This window comes from Rattus rattus, chromosome 15, assembly GCF_011064425.1.
Source record: "Rattus rattus isolate New Zealand chromosome 15, Rrattus_CSIRO_v1, whole genome shotgun sequence".
Classification (NCBI taxonomy): domain Eukaryota; kingdom Metazoa; phylum Chordata; class Mammalia; order Rodentia; family Muridae; genus Rattus; species Rattus rattus.
In genome coordinates, this window is record NC_046168.1 from 22,458,461 (window position 1) to 22,482,077 (window position 23,617).

Below are 23,617 nucleotides of genomic sequence, written 5' to 3' on the forward strand. Positions count from 1 at the left end.
TTGAGGTCGAATCATTTCTCACGATCACTTCCTTTAGTTTTCAAACCAACATTTTTATAAAGCTTTCTTAACGTGAGTAGTTAGGAATAAATCCTAATCCTGTTGGGGGTGGGGTTGGCGGTGCTCAGGGCTGGTAACACTACTGGCTTGGTGAAGGGAGAGAACACCTCAGCTTTGAGACCGCCATGCAGGCGGGACTGGGAATGCCAGCTCCTTGAACCTTGTTCACCAGTGCCCTTTTTACACGCACCTGCAAGTTCTTCACACCCCTTAACTCCCCCTTAAAATGACATTCGCTACTGGGATCCTCAGAGTACCAGGGGACAGTGCAGGTCCTTACTGTTTGGTTTATGATGACTCCACTGCCAGGTCATTATGGTGCATACCATGTCAAGTAGGTACTAGTAAAGGCTAAAATACTGCTCTGTTTTAAAAGTCAAATGTGTCATCATGTGAGGAGAGCAGCACCTCTGGCCGTTGATCTGTCTCTCTGGGTTCGGCTACGGAGATGTACATGACCCTTTGGAGGGACTTACTTCCTCTCTCCATCCATTCGTCAAGGAAGGATGGGACGAGGCATACAGCCGTAGCTTTCACTCCCCCCTGAGTCTCATTGTGGTGTGCTTCTCTCTGGAGCTGCGCTAATCCCACCCTCTAATGATGAGCGACTTCATTCTTCATCCTATAGCTTGGTCCTCACACCCTGCCTCTCAGCAGCCTCAAAGGTGCCCAGCCCGTCTGAAAGGTTAACATCACTTCCTGTCTGGCTGTGAGCGGGAATCCGTCCTATACTCAATTATTGCTACTCTTTATTCTGAATGTTCCCTAAGTGCTAAGAGGATGTGCCAAGTCCTTTGTATAACGCAATAACACAGCGAAGGACTTAGCATCCCCACAGGAGCTGACTCGGGAAGGCTCGCTACTTCTTTCAGGTGTGAAGCTGCTAAGTGGAGTGAGGATGCAGGTCCATGTGGGGCTTCCTGGCATAACCACTTGGAGTGACCTATCCTGTGCTGTGGAGATCGGCGCTCTCCTGGCTATCCTGTGCTGTGGAGATCGGCGCTCTCCTGGCTATCCTGTGGAGATTGGAGCTCTCCTGGCTATCCTGTGGAGATTGGAGCTCTCCTGGCTATCCTGTGCTGTGGAGATTGGCGCTCTTCTGAGCTTCACTACAGGAGATTGACTCCAAGGACCTGGATAGAGTCCATCCTCTCACTGAACGTTCGTCTGGCTGACGGCAGCTGACCTACAGCTGAAAGTGGTCTCTTACCGTACCTGGTGCAGTGGGGCCCAGCTTTCAATGCATCCTTTGATTTCATGGTGGTGTGTTTCATTTTGGGGACTTATCAATGATGGGCTGCCCACCTTCATGATGAGTAATTGATTTCAGTCGTCATCTTACAGCTCGGACCTCACACCTGACTCTTAGAAGCTGGGGGAGTGTCCTGTCTGTCAGAAAGCCTAGCAAACTCAGAGAAAAGCTGGGTGAACTCGGTGGCTTCAATCTAGAGCTCACCCTGGGTTTTCTTTTCACCAGCGTATTACAGACTGTGTAGTGCCAACGCCCAGCCCAGGGTGACTGTCCAGACAGAAGATGTCGGTCCCAGACAGGACACTGCTGCCCAGATGGCTTCAGAGGGTTGAGAGCTGGTGATGCTGTTGGCTGTGTCTGTGCTGGGGGATGAACTGAGGCTTTCAAGTGTTGGGCAACCTCTCTGTGTACAGCGTACACCTCCAGGCATACCTTGCACTTTATTGGTATTGGGATTTTACTATTTTTTTCTAAAAAGATTCATACTATGTATTCACCATACCCAGTATTGTGCTGCATAAGGTCACTGTCATACAAGTGCACACTGCACAGTGAGCACTGCTCTTTCTCTCACTCTGCTTTCCCCACTCTTGATAGTCTTTTTGGACCCCCTAAATAGTTCCACTTTTACCCGCCCCCCCACTTACGGCTTATATAAAACCTGGGAACCTCAAATGGCAGAAAACACATGCTCCCTTAATATGATAATTTCCAGTTCTATCAATTTTCCTGCAAACGGCCCTGCACTTCTGGTAGCCATTTGAGGTGGGGAGGGGGAAGGGAGGGGTAGGGCCCAGAGACAGAGACAGAATGACAGAGGAGTTCTTGGATTGTCACTTGTCAAATGTCTGAGTAAATGTTTTAGAAATATTAGGGGGCTGGAGCAATAGCTCAGCGGTAAGAGCTCTGGCTGTCCCTCCGGAGCACCAGGGTTCAATTCCAAGCATGTGCATGGCGGCTTTTACAACTGTCTGTAACTCCAGTTGTAGGGTATCTGATACCTTCACACGGACATGAATGAAGGCAAAACACCAACACACATAAAATAAAATAAATTATTAAAAAAAGAAATATTAGCTAGCAGCCAGGAGTTAAAATGAAGACTAGAGGGCTGCAACCCTATACAGTGAAGAAAGTGTTCATTATAAACATGGATCAAAGAATAACTGACTGCGGAGGGACTGTCACATTAAGAATTGCCCTCACTCAGAGAAACCAAGACCATCAGAGTCCCAAGAGCAACAGTGTCACAACTTAGCAGCACTGTGGAAGTCTGGGATGGAGGACAGACCTCCTCACAGCTACATTCACAAGTCAACTTGCTCCCTTCTGTGGCACTCTTTCTTTGACTGCTTTGTTGTCCCAGAAGTTCCTGGTGGGACAGTCAACTTTCCAGATAAGTGTTCCGCTGGTGTTGGCTATGAACGAGACACATCTCCTGGAGGAACATGTGTTTGAACATTTGGTCCCCAGCTGGTGGAGCTGCTGTGGGATGTGATCGAGGAGGTGGGGCTTAGTTGGAAGATGTTGATAATTAGAGGTGGGCCCTTCCTGTCTCTCTCTTCACCACGTTAGTGTTGGGTGGGAGGACTGCTAGACACAAGGCTGCCACTCTCCAGCACTCTAACTACCCGAGGCAGGACTGTGATTAATTCTATGGGAGCGCTTGCATTTATGGCCTGTTAAAGCTCCTGTTTGAAAATCATAAGCTGAAGCCACATCTAACAGTCATGACATTCTCTGGTTCCCCCGCCCCCCATACACTAAAAATGGAAAATTCATTTCATGGTCACAGAACCAATAAAAATGGCTTCGTTTAAAATATCCAGCTTTTTCCTTAGATGTAAATGATTTTCAGGTGTTTATAACACGTCCTTTATGTTTTCAGTATTTTATAAGCACTGGGCATTCTGAGAAGAGTCTCTTGTGTCATGAGAAATCACTGTGTGGACTGGAGGCCTAGGTCTTTATGACATTAGCTTTTGGTTTCAGTTTAAGTCTGATGTTTTTCTTTTCGAACCAAGGTCAAGATGGGATGACAGCATAGTCATTTTCTTTTAGAAATTATTGCAAGTACCATTGTGTTAAAATGTTTATGTCATTATAAAAATGCTGCAGTCTTATGCAAATGATTTAATACAGACCGATGAAACAAAAATTGCAGTTTAAAAACTGTGTATATCAGGCTGGAGAGATGGCTCAGAGGTTAGGAGCACTGATTGCTTTTCCTGAGGTCCTGAGTTCAATTCCCAGCAACCACATGGTGGCTCACAACCATCTGTAAAGGGGTCTGATGCCCTCTTCTGGTGTGTCTGAAGACAGCGACAGTGTATTAACATACATAAAATAAACCTTAAAAAGGTGTACATCAACAAAAACTGTCTTGTTAGCTTACCCTACCCTGTTTACAAATTCTGAGTGACCCCAGATCAGTCACATTACAAGAAAAGAAAAGACAGTCGCAGTGCTCACCAGAGTCACAATGCAATCTTATAAACTCATATTCCTGTCAAAAACCCCAGGATCTCATTGAACCTCATAGATGTGCCAATGGCTTCCAAGGTTCCTCTTCATGAATATTTGTACAAATTACACATAGATTAGGTATGAAGAAATTTTGAGAAAACCAGTTGTTCACAAAATCTACATGATTTGACATAACACAAAATACAAAAATAATACCTCTCTGCCCCCCACCCCCCCAAAAAAAGAAGCCCACCTCTCAACCTTCCTTAGTAGGCAAGGCTTCAGTCATACTCATGAGGGAACTCCTGTTCATCTTTCACAGTCACAAAACAGGAACAATAGTAAAAACCAAGTCGAGAGTTCGTCGCATAAGTGACCCTAGGAATGATCACTTTGACAAGCACACCAGTCACTCCACAAACACAAGAGCCACTGCAGGCCAGGCAGGTCGAAGTTCAACAGGAAAGACTCAGGTAGTGTTCCTGATAAAGGTCAAGGTCGATCATGATGTCACATCAAATACACTGCTGAGTTCCGACATCACTAAAGGTGTCTGGTGCTTGTCAGGAGGGTGCCCTGTACTTGTTACTTATTTATGTTTTGAAACCCCCTAGGGAACCTCTGACATGAATTTAAGGTCTGAGGATCCCAAGTCATGGAGAATTCTGCAAAGTCTAGAGTCTCTTATTGGGTATCCCTCTGCCCACGTGCCTCAAGCTTTGGAAAGCAAAGTGTGGGGGAAGCAAAGCACAGTCGAGCCCTACAGCTTTTTGGAAGCCAAATGGGTGGTGGGGTGGATGGGTCCTATCTTGGGAAACATTTGTAGCATCGAGGATCCTTTGTGGATAGCCAATCAGATGTCTGGAATGATCCACTGTCGATTCTCAGCCTGTCCACTTCCTGGCCCCAGCCTTTGGATGGTCCTTAAAGCACCCTACCCAGCCTCTCCAAGCAACTCCACCAAACCTGTGTGCTTAGGTCTTCCCAGGAACCACATCCCTGCTCTTGCTTTCTCTGGGACCCCCCTCCCTCACTGTTCTTCCAATTCACGCATATCTCTGAGCTCATTTAAATGCCATCATCTCTATTCAAACGCCTTTCATTCGCCTTCCACTAGAAGTTTCTGTGTGCTCTAAATCACCACACGTTATCTGTCTCTTCTACTGTTCCTCATCTTTAACTCAGAGATCTCTTTTCACGTTACCTTCTATAGAAGGCTGAATAGAACTAGTTCCACAGGCCTGGTCTTCCTGATGTTTGCATTTCTAGCAGCTGTCCCATAATTACATAGGTCTGAAAGTGGATTTTCTATAGTCATAGGGTCTCAGTGAGGAGTCCAAAGACCAGCTAATGGGGAAACAATGTGTGTGCGTGTGTGTAGAGCAAGAAAGACCACCTTTCCATTTATTTTCTCTGGTCTTATTTAAAAAGATTGTTTTTAATTCTCTCTCTCTCTCTCTCTCTCCTTCTTTCTCTCTCTCTCTTTGTGTGTGTGTGTGTGTGTGTGTGTGTGTGTGTGTGTGTGTGTGTGTGTGTGCCTGCCTGTACTGGTCAAAAAGAGTATTTGCTTCTCTGTAGCTGGAGGCACTTGTGAGCTGTCTGACATTGGTGCTGGGAACTGTACTTGGATCCTCTGCAAGAGCAGAGAACCTCTTAAAAAAAACAAATTTGTAAAAAACAAGTTCTGCTAGAGATGAAATAAAACAAATAAACAAGAAAACACTCCAAAAACCCCGCTGGAAAGACACTGTCAAACCCACGGAGTCATTATTGGTGCCTCTGTGGCTTTTGTCCCTCCAGATGGAAAGGGATGCAAAGGTTCAGAATGGCTGTCAAACGAGGATGGTGGATGGAAGAACGATCCTTCCTCCTGGTGGTACTGACTTCTACTGTTTGGGGACGCTGGGGATTAAACCCTGGGCCACACGCATGCGCTGGAGGTACAACCTCAGCCCCTGTGCCGTCTTTCATCTTTTCACACTAAAACTTGACCCATCTCACGCTCTGAGCTACAGTTTGCTGAGAGAGAAGCACACAGCACCTGGTTCTGCTGTCTGTCTGTCTATCTATCTATCTATCTATCTATCTATCTATCTATCTATCTATCTATCTATCTATCTATCTAAGCTATATGAGTACACTGTCGCTGTCTTCAGACACACCAGAAGAGGGCATCAGATCCCATTACAGATGGTTGTGAGCCACCGTGTGGTTGCTGGGAATTGAACTCAGGACCTCTGGAAGAGCAGTCAGTGCTCTTAACCTCTGAGCCGTCTCTCCAGCCTCCCTGTTCCTGGTCTTAAGCACAGAGGATTAATTCCTTCAGAGACACAGCACTAGTCTCTACCTTGTTTTACAGGACAACCATCCCACTTCTCTTGCTTACTCTCGTTTGACTCCCGCTTCACCAGTGAATATTGCTGGCCTACCTACAGGCCATTTTCTGAAGCTCATTCCTGCTGGCCACCATCACTGACAGAGCTACAGTTTAGACACTGTCACTCAGACCTCTGTCATGACTGTCCCTTTTCTGGCCACCTATCGTCTGCTGTCTCTTCCCTAGGCAACAGCAAATCAAGTTTAAAGATCCTCTCTAGACTCTCAGAGTTTCTCACCCAACATAGTACAGCTCTCGCTTGCCCAACTGAAATAACTGGGCTCGCATCCATACCTCATTCCAAATTAAATACATTTATTCACTCTGATGGTCTTTAACTGGGAAGGGTTTTTGTTTTTTAAGAAAATAAATGAGTCGATGCCTGGGCAGACACAGAAAGACCAGCACACCATTCACACACGGAAACGACTTACAGCTTCAGATTTGGGAGGCACTGGAGGTGGAGGTAGGGCGATTTCTGAAGACTTCACTGTGGCTCCCAGGGTCGCAGGGGCGGGAGGAGAAGAGGTTGCACAAGTGGAGCGCGTGGAGCCTCTCAAGGTGTCGCACCTGCTCTTCTCACTGAGGGACCGAGTGAGAGGCTGGCGGCTGGGCTTGCCTTCCTCCAGCCACAGCTCTTCATAGGGAACTTCGGTTTTCCCCGGGATGCCTGCAGACTCTTCACTAGCTTCCGGGAAAAGGTAGTCGCTCCCGCTGTCCCCGGAGTCTTGATAGGGAAGGATGTCATGGGGAAAGGGGGCCCACTCTCCCCCAAGGTCCCTGCAGCCGTGGAGATTCACCTCACTATTGCCGTGGAGATTGTTGCCATACACACAGACTGAGAGCCGGTGGAAGGACTGGGTGAGCTCATCGCGGGCATAGCTGAGGGAATTGGGTAAATGGTTGTGGCCAGAGCAACGGCCCTTTTTGGGGCTTTTGCAGTCTTCGTTCCAGTCCGTCTTCACATCGCGAACAGCCCGTGAATACTCGTCGATGTCAAACTGCTCTTGGCAGATGCCAAGCCAGTGGTGGACTAGGGTCTCCGGCCACATGTCTCCCTTCCCCAGGTGTTCCGGGAGGCTGAACTTGGGGACAGTCAAGTGCAAGGGGAAGTGCATGGGGAGGATCTTGTTGTTCCGTAGCACACAACAAACCACCACCGTCTTGGTCTGGATGTTCACAAACTTGTAGCGGTGCCCTTCTCTAATGAAGTGGAGGTCGTAGGGATTTCTGGGTGGGGGGCTGGGCACGGTCACATTCACGGGGAGCCGAGTCTTTTCCACGATGTTGCGGATGGTATGTTCCCCTTCTTGCATCTGAAGTTCCAAGGGGCTTCGGGTGCTAAATCTGCCCTTGCACTGGAATGGAAGGCTGATGCTTTCGTTGGTCCGGTGATTCATACAAATGAGGCACGGCATTTTGCCTTTCCCCAGCTTGCTGATGGAATTGAGCTTCCCGATCTTTTTGAAGATGGTGTTGAGACGTGACTTCTCCTTGAAGGTCTTTGCATAAAGGATCTCTGCCTGCCCCATTAGGGTGAGCTCATCCCCAGTACACAGGGTGATGCTGTAAACTTCAGTGTCTTCATTGCACTCACCCGACGCAACCTAGGACACGAAAAACCGAATTCCACGTTAGTGAGGCAAACGCACCGGCCAAAGCTGCGCCTCCCGCTACCTCTAATGTGGACGCCTCGTTTTTATTTTGCGGCTAACAACAGCTGCATTCTTCTATTTGGCACATATATTTACATTAGAGAGGAACTTGGGTGAACGCCGCTGAAAGATTTCTTGTGTTAAAATAACAGCTTACTCTTTGACAGTTTCGTACATGTCTCTGAGTCATTTATATCAGAAGGACCTCCATTTTCCTCTCAGCCCCTCTCACTCTCTAGGGAACTCTCCTTCCCCAGTAGTTTCCTTCTGCCTTCTTATCTTTTTTAATTTTTTAAATAACTCCGGGAGTTTATTGGACTTGCAAGTGAGTGGGTGTGGGGTTATTCATGGGATCATGGAGGATATTTATCTATCACCAGTGGCCATACCTCTAACAGACGATGACCTCTTCCTCCAGAGCCATTAACTACTAATAGATCCTCAGCTAAAAAAATCCTTTTTATATAAGACAATATTAATTTAGACTTTAACTCAGTTTGTTTTTTTATCTTGGTCTTTTTAAGATATGGCCTCATATAGCTAGGGCTAGCCTCAAACTCACCAGGTAGCTGAATCCATTTTCTGCCTTCATCTCCCAAATGCCAGGATTAGAGACATGTGCCACCACTCCTGGCTTTACACTGAAGTATTAAACCAGCTCTACCTCCTATAAACATGAAGAGGTCTACTTGATGGAATTGTCCTGGAATATTAACACTATCTTTTTGCAATTATAAATAACATTTCCATAAACGGTGAAGAAAAAATTCTTTTTGCTATTTAAAATTTTACTAAAGCTTTGCCTTTAATTTTTTTAACAAATAAATTTCTAAAATTTGGACCTGACACAAAGGATTAAAAATATTTGTGTATGTTGCCAGATATTGAACCTGGGCTCTGAGCAAGCTAGACAAGTGGTTTACCACTAAGCTCTCCACAAAGTCCCCAAAATGCTTTGTTTCTTTACTTAAAAATAATCACAAAGTATTCATGTTCATTGGAAGAAATACATAAAATAAAAATAATACAAACCCTACTACATATAACCTGTCAAAAATCTTACATAAATAAGAAAGAAAAGAAAGGGTATGTATCAGTTATCTCAGATATTCAAATCCATATTCTTACTTGAGTTTTCAACCATAATCTCTTCGGTTTCCTGTGTATACTTCCCCAATAATGACAATGGGCTAACATGTTTATTGCACGAGGACTGGCTTTACTTGTTAGAAAACGAGTTTCCCCACATTTAGCAATTACAAGTAGAACTGCAGTGACGCTCTGACAGCTCAGTGACTTCCGTAGGAAGGAGCAGCACTCAGCTATGTGCACCTGACACAGGGCCTCTGCTTTCCACGCTACTCAGATACCACTGAGCTGAGGGACGGCCTGCATCCTGCACCTGCTTAGTCCTGCTCTGTGCCCGAAGCTCTGGCTGTTGGTGAGCTGACGCTCAGGCATGATATCTGGGTCTCTTCTTAGCTACTCTTTTTCGATGTAAAGTGAATGAATGGCCTTCATGCTATATAATTTTGGATTTATTCTTTGGCTTTACTTTTGCAGCTTCTCTAAATTATTTTCTTAATAACAATATAGACAGTGTTTCCAGAATTATCTTTTGTGACTAATTCTGCTATGCTCCTAGCTGAGAAGACGGAGACCAATGGTTTTAAACCAGGATGATTTTACAGGGAGATGTGTGGCAATCTCTGGAGACATTTGGGCTGTCACAATGACGGGAGCTGCTTTTTATCTCTGGGTACAGTCCAGGGTGATGCTAAGTATGAACACTATACAGGGCAACCTGTTGTCCTGCCCCCAGGAAAGATTACCCAGTTCAGAATTTCAATTTCACTCAAGTTGGGAGCTGCTGGTGTAATTACCAACACTGCAGTCCAGTTGTTGAAGTTCGGAGAACAAGTAACCTTTGAGTGCTCAGCCCTAAATGGGTAATCAATATTAGTCCACCCAGTGCTCCAAACACTGTACAAGAGCGGGGTAGAGAGACCGTGAGAACTGGAGGGTGGGGAGACCATGACCTGGTCCTTATATCCATGAACATTCAACAACAGTGTCTACCCACACAAGACCTGTTCAAGATGGGCCCCATCACCCTCTCATCAGCGATGAGGGAGGGGCACATCCTTCTCTGAGGAGCAGAAAAGATTGCAGAGGGAGAGGGGATCATAGTCCTCAGTGGTGAAGCCTCTGGCATGTTGCCTTTGCTCAGGTAAATAACATCGCCTGCGCTCATGTGGGCAACATGAGTTAAATCAAACCCACAAAGTTATAAGGGAGACTCATCACACAGAACACAGCGGGAGGGAGCCCAGAAAGGGTAATGCAGAGACATTATCAAAGTATATATGCATAAAATTATTAATGAAAGAAGAAAATGGACCATGGCTACTCAGGGAGGTTCAGTGCAGCCACGGCCAATGGAGGAGAATAAAACCCAGGCCCAGCTGCTCTGGCCACTGCAGAAGCCACTGTTTCCTTCTAGGGGAAAAGTCAGGAGGCCGTTTCAATTGTCACTCCACGCACCTATGATCCTAGAAGACATTACTTCTACTCTCTGTGACTGCTCACAGAGGACGCCTGAGGAGACTGGTATGACAGTGCAAAAATGTTGTGGTTAGCAAACAGAAGGCTGTGTACATGTGTGACTGGATATATAAACAGCCCTCCTCTCAATCTCCCAGGGTCGGTTAAGGAGACCTCCCTCTTCTACACTGCCTCCCCACCCCACCACTGGCCTTGTGTTTCAGTCCAGATCTTGAGAATTGCTTTTGGGAGTTTCAGTGCCCACTGTGGTCCTTTATCGTGCTTGTGACAGAATAAACGGACAACTCATGGGCCTGTCATCCCAGAGAACAGATAGGAAGCAGAGACTACAAAGACCTGAAGCAGGCTGAGGGGAGTGACAAGATGGCAAGAAGCTAAGGACAGTGAGCAGAAGAGCCATACAGAACAGCTGGCCACAGTAGCTGAGGACGCTCGAGGTGGTGGACGTAAGTTGGGCAGCAGGAGTGGCTGCCTAGCGTGAGCTGCTGGTTGCTGGTCTGTCGCTACTCAAAACTCCAAAGTGGCTCACGTCAGGGAGATCCACGCTGTCTTTCTGAGATGTCTACCCAAACAGAGCAAAAGAACCCTCGGCTGATCGGTAGCATGAGTTTCCTAAGGTTAAATGCATTGGCTTAGAGGCTGCATTCGGCAAAGGCTTAGATAGAATACTCTTTGTGCTTAAAACAAACGGTGTTTATTTCCTCTGCTTACTCATTCATTTACTGTTTTTAAGAAAAGAAACAAAGAAAAAAAAAAAAGAAAAACAGCTAAAGGAGTTAATTTTCAGGATGTGTGCAGGGTAGGGCAGAGGGAAGTAGCGGAAAATGAGACCTTTGACCCAGCCTTACTGAGCTTCGACCTTTAGACCCCACACATTCAAATAAGCCACTGAACACTGTCTCCTTCAGAGGATTCTGGTCCTTCTAGCAAAGATGTGAACAGAGTCTACGGGAGCTGACTTCATGTGCAGGGCAGGAAAGAATAAACACTGGGTGAGTGGTAGGAGTTTCAGAGCTTTGCGTCAGTGAGATAGCCCAGTGGGCACTTGTTTTATGTCAGATGAGCTGAGTTTGAGCCCTGAGACCCATGAGGTGGAAGGAGAGAAATGACTCCTCCATGTTATCTTCTGAACTCCACACATGCACTGTGGCTAGCATGTCTGCACACACTTATAAATAACTTAATTAATAAAATGCATTATATACAGAGTTTACCTGTGGAAGAAAAGGCAGAAATAAAATGGTGAGAAGCAGGAAGAGTAAAGAACACCTTGTGGGCTGGTTTAGAATTGAAGCTATCAGAAGACATACATCTATACACACACTAACAAAAGAACACACAGACACACACAGACAGAGATACACAGACATAGATATACATATAGATACACACATAGACATGTAGAGGCAAACATACACAGACATGTACATACAGAGATACACACGCATAAACACAGACACACACACAGACATACAGTACACACAGTACACATACACACAGATATACACACATAGACACATAGACACATAGACATATATATACATAGACACACAGACACAACAGAGGCAGACATACACAGACACGCACACACAAGAGATATATGCATACAAACCAGACACACAGACAGACACACATACATACACTCCTTATATCACAAACCAAGCACTCAACAGGAACCAGAGCTCTTTGAAATATACTGTGTCTACAGTAGAGCAGGAGAGGTGCAGGATGAGCATGGGACCCTGTTTGCCAGGAAACAGAACGCTTATAAGATGATGAGGATGTGTCAAGAGAACATAGGAGATGGCCCGACTTAATTCGCACTGACAAAATCTGCAACTGTTTGAGAATCACAATAACTATAATCAATTACAGTCTACAGAATACTGAATACAAGTTTATACTGAGGGCAGAACCCACAAACAAATGAAAACAAGGAGATGGGGGGAAAGCAAACAGATGTGGAAGAATGGGGGAATGGGAAAACCCTGACTTTGCCATCATCACCTCAGCCATTTATGGGTGCTGAACTTGGAGACGTCTGAATAAGGAAGTCATTGAAGAAGCTGCCAGTTAATGGTGCTGGGAGGAGGAGGCGTTTTCTCCAGTGGTGCAGCCACTGGTAAGTTACGCACAAGCCAGTAAATAACCCCACGGCCCTGCTCATGTAGGGAACCCTAATTAAGAGCAGTGGGCTAGTAGCCAAATGACAAGAAACGAAAGCAAGAGGATGTGGGAGGGAGATAAGAGAGAACAGGGCAGGGAGATGTGGTAATAATACACTGCAGACAGGTATGAAACTGTCAGAGTAAGCAAAAATACTTAGAAAAAAACCTAAGCAAGCCAGCTGTACATATGGCCTTAAACAGCTTCCTCTAGAACAGTGGTTCTCGACCTGTTGGCAAACCTCTATCTCCAACTAGCAAAATTACAGTTATAAAGGAGCCATGAAAATGATTTTATGGTTGGGGGCCGCCAGAACACGAGGAACTGCGTTAAAGGGTCAAAGTGTTAGGAAGGTTGAGAACATTGCTCTAGAATGACTGTAACTGTCAGGAGGAAAAAGTGAACACCCAGGAGATTGGTGTCAATCCTGAGACGCAGCGTTACTGGAACCTAGCACGAACTATCAGACACACCCAGGCTGAGAAACATCCTCCTTTCCTGCTCTCTCTGCTGTGTGGGTGTCTAACCCAGGCTTTCATTCCTGGCAAGGGCTCCTCCACTGAACCTTCCTAACCTCAGTAATTCACCTGAAATGCCGAGAAGGCTGAAGGGCCCTTCCCAAGTGAGATGAAGAGCAAACGCCACTGTTGCTAATGGTTACTGGCAGAGACTTTTGTCACTCTCCGTGCCTCACAAAGAACAGACTTAAAGAATTAACTTACATTTAAAAAAGACTTTGGTTTTTATTTATGTGTGTCTATATGGAGATGCTCGCACGCATGCATAGCTGTGTCTGCAAAGGCCAGAAGAGGGTATTGCAGGAGTTCCAGGTGGCTGTCAGCTCCCCCATATGCTGGGATCCTGGCTAACTGGGTCCTCTGGAAGAGCAGCCAGTACTCCCAACAGCTAAGCCATCTCTCCAGCCCCAGCCTTAGGTTCCCCAGTTGCTTCTCTTGGAGGTTTGAGATTATATTTTACACAAAGGACTAAAATTATTATCTCCGACTTTTCAGTTTGCCACCTGTTCTTTCTCGTGACATGGTGATTGGAGGAGTGAGTATTTTCATGTTGCTGGGCTTTTACATGACTGCTGTCCGCACTTCAGTATAAACTGAGAAATACACTGGCCTGAGATATTCTTTACCACATGAGCAATTAACTTTCCAATTTTGGTTTTTCTAAAAATTTCTACAGTGAAATTAGTTTTTAAATCAACCGCTACTCAGCATCCAGTAATATGGTCACATTTTTCATTTCAACGCACGGCTTTACGATTCCCGCAATAGATTTCCAGATTCTAGAGTGACCCCAAGCTTGGCATAGTTCTACATCGTTGTGGCACACCTGTGATAACGCTGGTTTATAACTCGGTCCCTGGGGAGAATGTCTACGGTTTTATTAGTCTGTCTCTATCAGGTCTGAATATCAGGCTTAATGTTTATCGCAACTGAACTTTTTCTTTGCCAATAAAAAGTGTCTGGCGGAAGTGATGGATGAGGCTCACGTCGCTTCCCAAGTAGGAAATGCCAGTGTGCATTCAGAAAGCTAGGCAGAGACATCTCTGTAAATAACTTGTCATCACTACAAGTTGTCTCTATGTAATTTTAATCTCTGGAGTAAGCAATCTGTCAATCAACATTAGTACCATAAAAAACAAACAGCTCTGGGGTTTCCATGGTGAAGTGGATTTTTCCAGAGGAGTCATTTGTAAATACCTGATGTCAACATGCTTATTTTAATGGTGCTTCGTGTGGGGGTTTAAAGTCCACATGGGTGACTCACAGAAGGACTGTTAGGTTTGAAGGTTTGGATCTGTTTCCTTTGTACTCACCTGCCCTAGGTGGACTCCCAGCTTCTACGATGCGGCAGGGTGGGAATGTCCATTTGAATAGTCAGAATAATTTCTGACTGTTCAAGGAGCTGCACACAAAAGAGTCCCTGTGAGCCCGGCACTAAATTTCGGCTAATGTCTGATGTGCCTGTGCTCATGTACAGGTATATGTGTGTGTACGCCAACAGGTGCCCATGTGTGCGTGGGTGCAGTGTGGAGACCTGAGGCCAACTCCAGGTGCTGTTCCTTAGGAGCACCCCCCCTTTTTTTAGTAGACAGGGCCTCTCTCTGGTACCTGAGGCTCACCAGTAGACTACAGGCTGGCCAGCCGGCAAGCCCCAGGGTACCTTGTGTGTCTGTCTCGCCAGAGCTTGGAGCACAACATGTGCCATCACATCTGGATTTTCCCATGGTGCTAGGGGTTAAGTTCAGTTCATGCTAGCACAGCACACATGACTCGCTGAGCCATCTCTCCTGCCTCAACTTTCCTTTTCTAGAGGATCTGTAGCTTCGGGGCTTCAATCATCCTATTTTCTTGACTTTGATCTCAGGAACAGCACCATTCATTTGACTTTTAACACACACACACACACACACACACACACACACACACACACACACACACACACACACACACACGGCTTTTAATTTCAACTAGCATTTAGTCAAACTTACAACCATGTATGCAGATCAAAGGTCAGCAAACTACAGTTCACTGTGGAAATCCAGCCCACTGTTTTCATTTTACGAGAACACTGTCACACCCATTGTATATGTCTAGTCCTTGCTGCTATCTCTTGATACAGGCACCATGGAGTATGTGCAGCTAAATGATTCATCAACTCTACAATATGTATCATGTTCTCTTCCACAAAACTCTTGCCAGTCATGGAAGGGCCTGGTGTTTGGAATGTGATCGGTACAGTACTACTATGAACCATAAGCTGAACCTTGCCTGAAACAGTGAGTGACTCTAGACAAAGCATTTAGTGTTTTAGTGCCCTCTCATCTGTATGTATTCTGCTGGATGAACGAACGCACAAGAAGAACCCATAGCTTTTGGCATGGGAGGGACTCAATCAACAAAGGCAGCATGGCCGTTCCTTTTTCAAGAACACCTAACTTATTCTCTATCACACTTTCTGTTTGTATCCCTGGGTTTCCACACAGGGAGGTCTTCATCCACTGCTGTTTTCAAGCGCAAACCACTGTCTCTAAGCATTATCCTCTTCCCTGTACTGAACAGAGCTCAAGTTTTCATTGACTGTGTTAACTTGGAATAAAACCGTATCAGAACAGAGCCTATGCATCAACTCGGACACATCGCAAAGGAAACGAGCCGACACGTCCTGATTTAGAGCAGACTGGCGTGTGACGCTCTCAGCTTGATCATCATACTTCCTTCTTAGTGCGATCTTGGGAAACGCTCAGGGGTTCTGAAGATGAGGAGCTCTTGATTTTGAGTCTTGATGTCTGTTTCTCTTTCACTTGTGTAACAAACTATCTTCAGTTAGTATTCAGGGACTCAGTAATGCTCCTCAAACGTGAAGAGATTAAAAAAGGACCTTTCTCTCTAATCTCCCCTCCCCCAAGTCTGAACCCAGTACTTTGTGCATGCTAGGCAAGCACTCTACCATGGAACCAAACCCCAAATTTGTAAGGCGTATGTTCCTTCCTATGCAATTAAGTTGTTGTTTCTACCTTCTCCTAACCTACCTTTATAAACACACTTTCTAGAGGGAAGAGGTTACGGGTCAAGTGAGATGCCGTCCCTGAAATGCACTGAAAGAGGATCCAGCAGCTTCCCAGACCTGGAGCAAACAGGATTTGCAGTTAAACAGAGTAAACTTCCCTTAGTGAACGTCACTCTCTGGGCACGGCAACACTTCAGCCCACACTGTGTCGGCATGCTCAGCAAGCAGCTCTCCTTCCACATAAAATGCACAATGTATGGGAGCACAGACTGCAGTTCTGTGCCTCCAGATCTGACATCATCGTCAACGCTGGCAATTAGCCCTGCATAACTTACGATTCCAACAGACCGACCAATCCTGTGGTTGCTGTCAGGGACAGATGAGGAATCTCACAGAGAAATGCTCTTCCTCTGGCCACTGAGCCTGACGGTCTTAGGTTTCCAGGCACATGATTTATTTGTCTAATTCCTTCCCTTTAAAAAAAGTTTTTTTAATTTTTTTTTTTTAAGTGGAAAAGAAACAACGTGCTCTGTCTAAGTGCTTTGGTATGTGAGTCTGGTTAACATTTCCAGCTTCAATGTTTCCTGAGAGGAAGTAATTCAAAGAGTGTTATCTAAACAAGTCTAATAGGTCTAATCCAGGAAACGATCAGGCTTTTACTGCTCATAATGCCGCTCAGAATTAATACCCAAGTCACTCTGGCTACTGATGTAAAGCGTTGGCCGTGTGTGCACAGGCACAGATACGCATGTATCCTCCACCCTCCTCCCTAGACAGCAGCAATGCGTCTGCAGTGATCCAACAGTCTAAGAGGATCACCCGATAGCAGCACTAGACGACAGCCAGCTTAACCTGCAGCTTCTACAAGACCTGTTATAGTGACAACATGGAGTCCTTTGAAGCTAACTTTTTGCTTCAGTCAAGTTATTGCTGTTGCAAAATGAAAAGGAAACTTCCATTCTCAAGAACATGGATAAATCTCACAGATATGTGTATTTAACATGTGATAAATACACAATGTCTGATACCCCATATACAGATATATATAACTGAGTTCTGGGAAAGTGGAAAAAACTACTTTTTAAGAGTTGAGATAAGTGTTGATCCTGTGTGTGTGTGTGTGTGTGTGTGTGTGTGTGTAAAACATGAAATAGGCTGGGGATGGCAGGCACAATGGCACTGATTTAGTGGTGACGACATGGCTTGGCAGACAACTTGCAACCTGGTAGTTTCTCAGAGGACTTCGCAAAGCCTCAGCAAACCAAACAGAGCACTGAGTGGTCTTCAAACACTAGGATAATCACACCCACACTGTACCCAGTTCACCATCCTCCACAGGTCTCGACCGTATACAACAGCTGACTCACTCTAAGGTAGCCATGTGATTTTTAAAACCAGCAAACAAAAACTGGCTGTGTTTAAGATTTACTAGCTATCTTAAGAACTCCTTTCTCTGCCTGACAAAAGTGACCACCAGAAGGCCTGTCACTCTGTGGTCTTCTGTGCTAATCAGAACACTGTCCAACGTGGCTCCAATTCCCAGGCCGGCAGATCAGACATGGAGGTAAAACCAGGAGAGGGAGTATTGAGGGTTCTAACCGACACAGGATGCCACGGGACTTAGATGGGACCATAAGACACTGAGCTCCCTAAGGCAAAAGTCACATACATCTCAAGAGAGTGTCAACAGATCTTAGAACAGGAGATGAGGGTGGAGTTACACTTTCCTCAAGTACTCTCTTTAAATGGTAGGAAAGGCTAATACAAGAGACTGAAGGGAAAATACCCTGTTAAAACTCTCAGCTACCCTGAATGTCGGTAGTCTTCACTACCTGGGGTCCAAGATTCTAGAGAAAAATGCTGCAGCCAATCAGCCCTACTCTGTTTTGAAGACTCCTAGGAAGAATCCTCTGACATCATTAGATACTTAAAACACAAGGAGATTAGGTCTCTGAATTATCAAGCCAGAAACCTAGAGTGTCATTTTAAATTAGGAACAGTGGCTAGCACTGAACTATACACCCAAAACAAAATGAAGTGACAACTAGGATCTTCCTCAAACTCGCTAGGCAGCCACGGGTGACCTGAACTCGCCTGCCTTAAGTGGGTGCACCGACTGCCTCTACCTAAACTGGCTGGGATTACAGGTGTATCCGGTCATAGCTAGCCCACTGACATTTTACAAAGGAAAATGGATCAGGTGCACAGGCTATTGGGACAATGGAACGTATGCTCAGATTACAATCTTGTCCTACCTCACGCACACAGATGAAATGTGGCAGAAAGGGTGGCTGGGCTGGGCTGGGGGACCTGCAATTCATTCTAGACTTCACTGACCGTGTGAGTGTCTGACGGCTGCTAAGGCACTGGCTTCTTCGTTTGCTGTTTGTTTGTTTGCTTTGCTAAGGGAAGCAGGACTAAGGCCCTCGAGATCTAAAACTGATGGCTACAAAAACCCAAACTCTTCCTGTTGGCTTGTTTATAGCATCCTAATATTGACTTCTTGAGCACATTTGTCAGTATCAAGAAATTATGTTAATTCCTATGAATCGTATGTGACTATTTACCTATTTAGAAAAGGCACCCCTGGGTGGCTTATTCAGAATTAAGAGAAATGGAAAGAATGTTATCTATGACAACACAGACAATTCTGGACACTGTGCTAAGTCAGATAAGCTAGGCACAGGAGGAGAAACATAGCACGTCCCCACTTCTGTGTGGAAAATCAAATTGAACACAGTATGGGCAGAATGGGTCATTCCTGTGTAATCTAAGCGTATTTTCCGTTGTCCTAGTACCTGGTGCAGTTGACCCGTTTTCTGTTTTAGTGAGGGAATGGGGACTTCCCAGCGTGGGTCATTTTAGTGAGGGTGGGGGATGCTGAACTGTCGGTCAAACACACAGCATTGTAGCTGGACAGGAGGAAGGACTACAACCGTGAGGCGCTGGATGCTACACAGCTTGATCTGGTCACCATGATTTATCACTTCACACGCTACAACCACGTCTACACCATGTCCATGTGTACTTTATAATCACTATTACCTGTACCTTATGAAACCCTGAGATCCTGAGATCCTTATCCTCTGTTGCTTGGCAATGACTTGTTCTGGCTAGCTGTCGTCTTGACACAGGTGAGGGAGGGATTCCGAATTGAGAAAATGTCTTCATGAGATATGGCTGTAGGCAAGCCTGAGGTGCACTTTCTTGACTGATGATTGATGTGGGAAGGCCCATCTTAATCCTACCGGGGACGGTACCAACCCTGGGCTGGTGGTCTGAGATGGTTTGAGCAAGCCGTGGGGAGCAAGCCAGTAAGCAGCACTCCTCCATGGTTTCTGCATCAGCTCCTGCCTCTAGGTTTCTGCCTTGAGTTCTTAGCTTGAATCCCTTCTGAACTATAAGAAGAAAAAAAATACGACTCCCCCCCACTCCTTTTAAAATTATCTCATAGCACGGGGCTGGGGATTTAGCTCAGTGGTAGAGCGCTTGCCTAGCAAGCGCAAGGCCCTGGGTTCGGTCCCCAGGTCCGGAAAAAAAAAGAACAACAACAAAAAAAATTATCTCATAGCAACCACCCTTGTCTTCTGTCTTTTACAGTCTTTCTGCCTCCTCTTCCGTGGTGTCCCCTAGGCCTTGGGTGCAGGGACTGTGTTGTAGATGTACCAGCTGGTGCTGGACATCCCTTCATTACTGTAGTCTCTGCGTTTTGACCAGTTAGAGATCTACAGTAGCCTCTGTCTGCTCAAAGGGGATAAAGCTGCTTTAATGATGGGTGAGAGCTATACTTATCTGAGGCTAGAAGGATACATATAAAGAATATAGTTAAAAACTATGCTGATTTTGGAGAGATGTAGTGTAGACTTCTCCTTTAAGGTCTACGACCTCTCTAGCTGTGGGTACTAGGCAAAGTTTACAGAACCAAGCATACATTCCCAATGCAAGACACAATGCAAACTTGTTATTTTTGCCTGGGGAATGTCTGTTGAAAGTTGAAAGCTGAATCTGATTGACTGGAGCTAAAAGCAGTATGACAGTGCCCAGTCTAGAGCAGCAGTCCCCCCACCCCCACCCTGAAGGCAGTAACTTCCCAGCTTGTAGGGCAGCAGTGAAGACAGAGAAGCTCAGATCCAATGCTAAATCAAAGCTGCACCCCCTCATGCTGCAGTAAGTACAGAATGTGAAATAAAACCTAATTGGTTAGTCATTATTTTGATGGCAAGAATGCATGTGTGGGAAAATTTCTCATCAGCACTGGGCTGAGTTTGAAAGGCTGAAGACATTTCAAATAATTCACTAGCTATTAGCGTAATGTCTCCTAAAGATATTGGAATAAAGGGGTAATTTTGACTCAGTGACAAAATCTAGCTTCTCTATATGGAGTGCTTAATGAAGACAATGGGAAGGCAAGGCCAACATGTACATAGTCAGGGTGTCTCCATACAACAATATAAAATCAGGTGGATCCACTTAACTCTCCCAACCTGTACCTAAGGTGGCTGTCTCACTCCCAGTGTGCAGGGGAGGATACTGGAAGCTGTGTGTGTGTGTGTGTGTGTGTGTGTGTGTGTGTGTGTGTGTGTGTGTGCGTCGTGCATGTGTGTGCTGGCGTGTGTGTGTGTGTGCATGTGTGTGCGTGTGTGTGTGTGTGTGTGTGCGTGCCTGTGTGTGTGTGTGTGCGTGAGTGCGTGTGTGTGTGTGTGTGTGTGAGTGTGTGTGTGTGCGTGTGTGCGTGTGTGTGTGTGTTTGGGGTCGGGGGTAAATGCAACATGTCTGACCTTACACTTACTGTCTGTGGGTGAGGTTGAACTCAGATCTAAGTCCACAGCCTCACAGGTCTTCTGATCATGGTGGCTTTATCTAAAGAGGGACAGAGAGTCTGAACATAGTTGTGTGGCTGTTTAAAAGAATAAAGATTTATTTTTATTTTTTAGGTGTGTGTGCCTGTGCATGAAGGCCGTGCCCATAGAGGCCAGGAGAGGATGCTCAACCTCCTGGAGCTGGAGTTATGGGTGCTCCTGATGCTGCTGCCTAGAACTGAACACGAGGTGCCAGGAACTTTCTCCGTCCCATAATCGTGACAAAGTTACACAGGCACAGCCAGTCTGCCCAGGAACAAAATCACCTACGACTGAGATTGGCTGTTGCAGGTTAATGTCACTGGACTCAGGCTTTCAAATACTGTCCAAAGGTGAGGCCATACATGTTGGCCCAACTTCAATCTTTCTCCAAGCTCAAGACCTGTGTGGCCAGCTAGGCTGTCTCCATGAAGATGGGCCCCTGCATACTCATTGAAAACACTCCTGAGCAGACAGTAGGAGTTTGACATACTAGTTAACCAGTTAAATACTGCATAAGAATTCACTTGGTGCAGTTCACCAGTGATGGGGCCATCAGGTCAGTAATCTTAATGTATCAAGGCGTCTTTAAAGACACGTTTTCTTTCTTTATTTTAGGCTAGAAGAAATCTCGGTGAGCTCAGGAGCTCCCGTACTGTGGCACTTGATTGAGGACTGCTGTGAGCTCACAACCAGCCTGGGCTGCATCATAAGACCCTGCATAAAGTATGAAATGAAACATAGACTTCATTTTAAAGCAAGCCTAGATAGCCGTGACGCTCTCCACTGTGCTTAATTTAACTGGTGCTACCATCTTGGACAAAAGACAGAACTAAGGGTTGGGATTTAGCTCAGTGGTAGAGCGCTTGCCTAGGGAAGCGCAAGGCCCCTGGGTTCGGGTCCCCAGCTCCAAAAAAAAAAAAAAAAAAGAAAAAAAAAAAGACAGAACTACATTTGTTATTATTATGGTGTATTATTTTTGCAGGGTTGAGGAGTAAACTTAGGCCTAACTAGCACATGTACGTAAGAACTCCACTACTGAGCTTTATCTCCAACCCTGAGCTGCTATGATGTTAATATATTTGGTATTACTTCAAATCGTTATTGTTACAATTCATATCAGTTTTGGACTCAACGTGCATCTTATCCACACATGTAAATATGTAAGTCTTTTAACAACTATGAAGCCAATTAGTCATGAATTCATAATTACAAAAATTTCAACACGTGTATCCTATTGGCCTAATTTATGGCATTCTTTTTTCTATCTTCACGTGTGTGTGTGTGAAAGCATACATATGTGCACATACAAGCATACATATGTGCATGTGGAAGCCATTCTTCTACCTGTTCACTGAGCCAGGAACTCTCAGTCAAGCCCAGATCTCACTGATATGGCTAGTCTTGCTAATCGGCTTGCCAGGGATCAGCTGTCTCTCTGCTTCTGAGGTAGAATCACAGCTAGACTACTACACCCACCTGCATTTATGGAGGGTCTAGGGATCTGAACTCTGGCAAGTGCTTTAGTCACTGAGCCATCTCCCAGGATCTATGCCATTTTGAGTTGGAAAATAAGTTTTTCTCTGTAGGTGAAATTTCTCTGTAGGTTTAAATTTATAGAAAAACAACCTTCCACCTCAAGATCTGTGTCTTGGAAAGCACTTTGTCTAAGCCTAGATAGTGCTAGTTTCCTTTTCTTCTTCCTCCAGGGGATTTAAGATCCAAACATGGCTTTTTTTTTTAACCTCTGAAGTTGCTTATAACACCAATATCATTTTTACTTTCAGTTAAAGACCATGATTCCCAGCACCGAAGTTCAGCGAACACTCCTGCAACTCTGTCTGTCCCCAGTTCATTCACTTGGAGTGCATTCACTGAGCGCATACAGTTCTGGGTATGTCATACAAATTTCCCAAGCTCTCTCTGTCGAGGGTTCTTTGAAGGGAAGTGAATATTTTAATGACCGATGCAAACTGGATGTGATGACTCTTACAGCTCTGTAAGTATTACCTCTGTCATCAAATATTGACGTTTGCACAGCACGGAGCTCGAGCCAAATCCACTTCTCTCTGGGTGCTCTAAGCTCACGTTTCATGCGCTAACCTGCGGCCTCAGACTTGTAAGCAGCATCTCTGTCACACACAGATTATTATTGGTTTTTGTTGCTTTGTATGTTTATGTAAGCTCATGTGAATGTGTGTGTGTGTGTGTGTGTGCGTGTGCATGTGTGTGTGTGTGTGTGCATGTGTGTGCATGTGTGTGCGTGTGTGCGTGTGCGTGTGAGAGGTCAATGCTGATTACCTTCCTCTACCATCCTCAACCTTATACTTCTGAGTCAGGATCTCTCACTGGACCTGGAAGTCACCCATTGGCTGGGTTGGCTGCCCAGCAAGGCCTGAGATCCTCCCACCAGCCTCTCATCCAGCATGACTGGCATGGACGGGTCCTGCCTAGCTTTTGTACTGATGCTGGGGGTCAACTCAGGTCCTCCGGCTTATACAGCAAGCGTATTTATCTAATGAAAGGCGTCTAGATGACATCTTTGAGAAGACTGAGCATGAAGCAGGGCACGGTGGTGCATCCTTGACCTCTGTGAGTCTGAGGCTGCTTGAACTACACAGCGAGTTCCAGGGTAACTGGGACTGCACAGCAAGACCCTGCCTCAAAACATTTTGCATGCGATCAAAGCCAGAATGTTAACCTTAAAAGCCAT

General features: G+C 45.5%; 1 protein-coding gene across 1 annotated transcript in view; it reads right to left on the reverse strand.

Annotated features, from left to right (window-relative positions):
- Garem1 (GRB2 associated regulator of MAPK1 subtype 1) overlaps nt 1–23,617 on the reverse strand; it is a 162,958-nt gene that overhangs the window by 13,731 nt on the left and 125,610 nt on the right. The window contains exon 4 of the mRNA XM_032885750.1: nt 6,590–7,762. Coding sequence (XP_032741641.1) covers nt 6,590–7,762 — 1,173 coding nt within the window. The remainder of the gene's footprint in view (nt 1–6,589; nt 7,763–23,617) is intronic.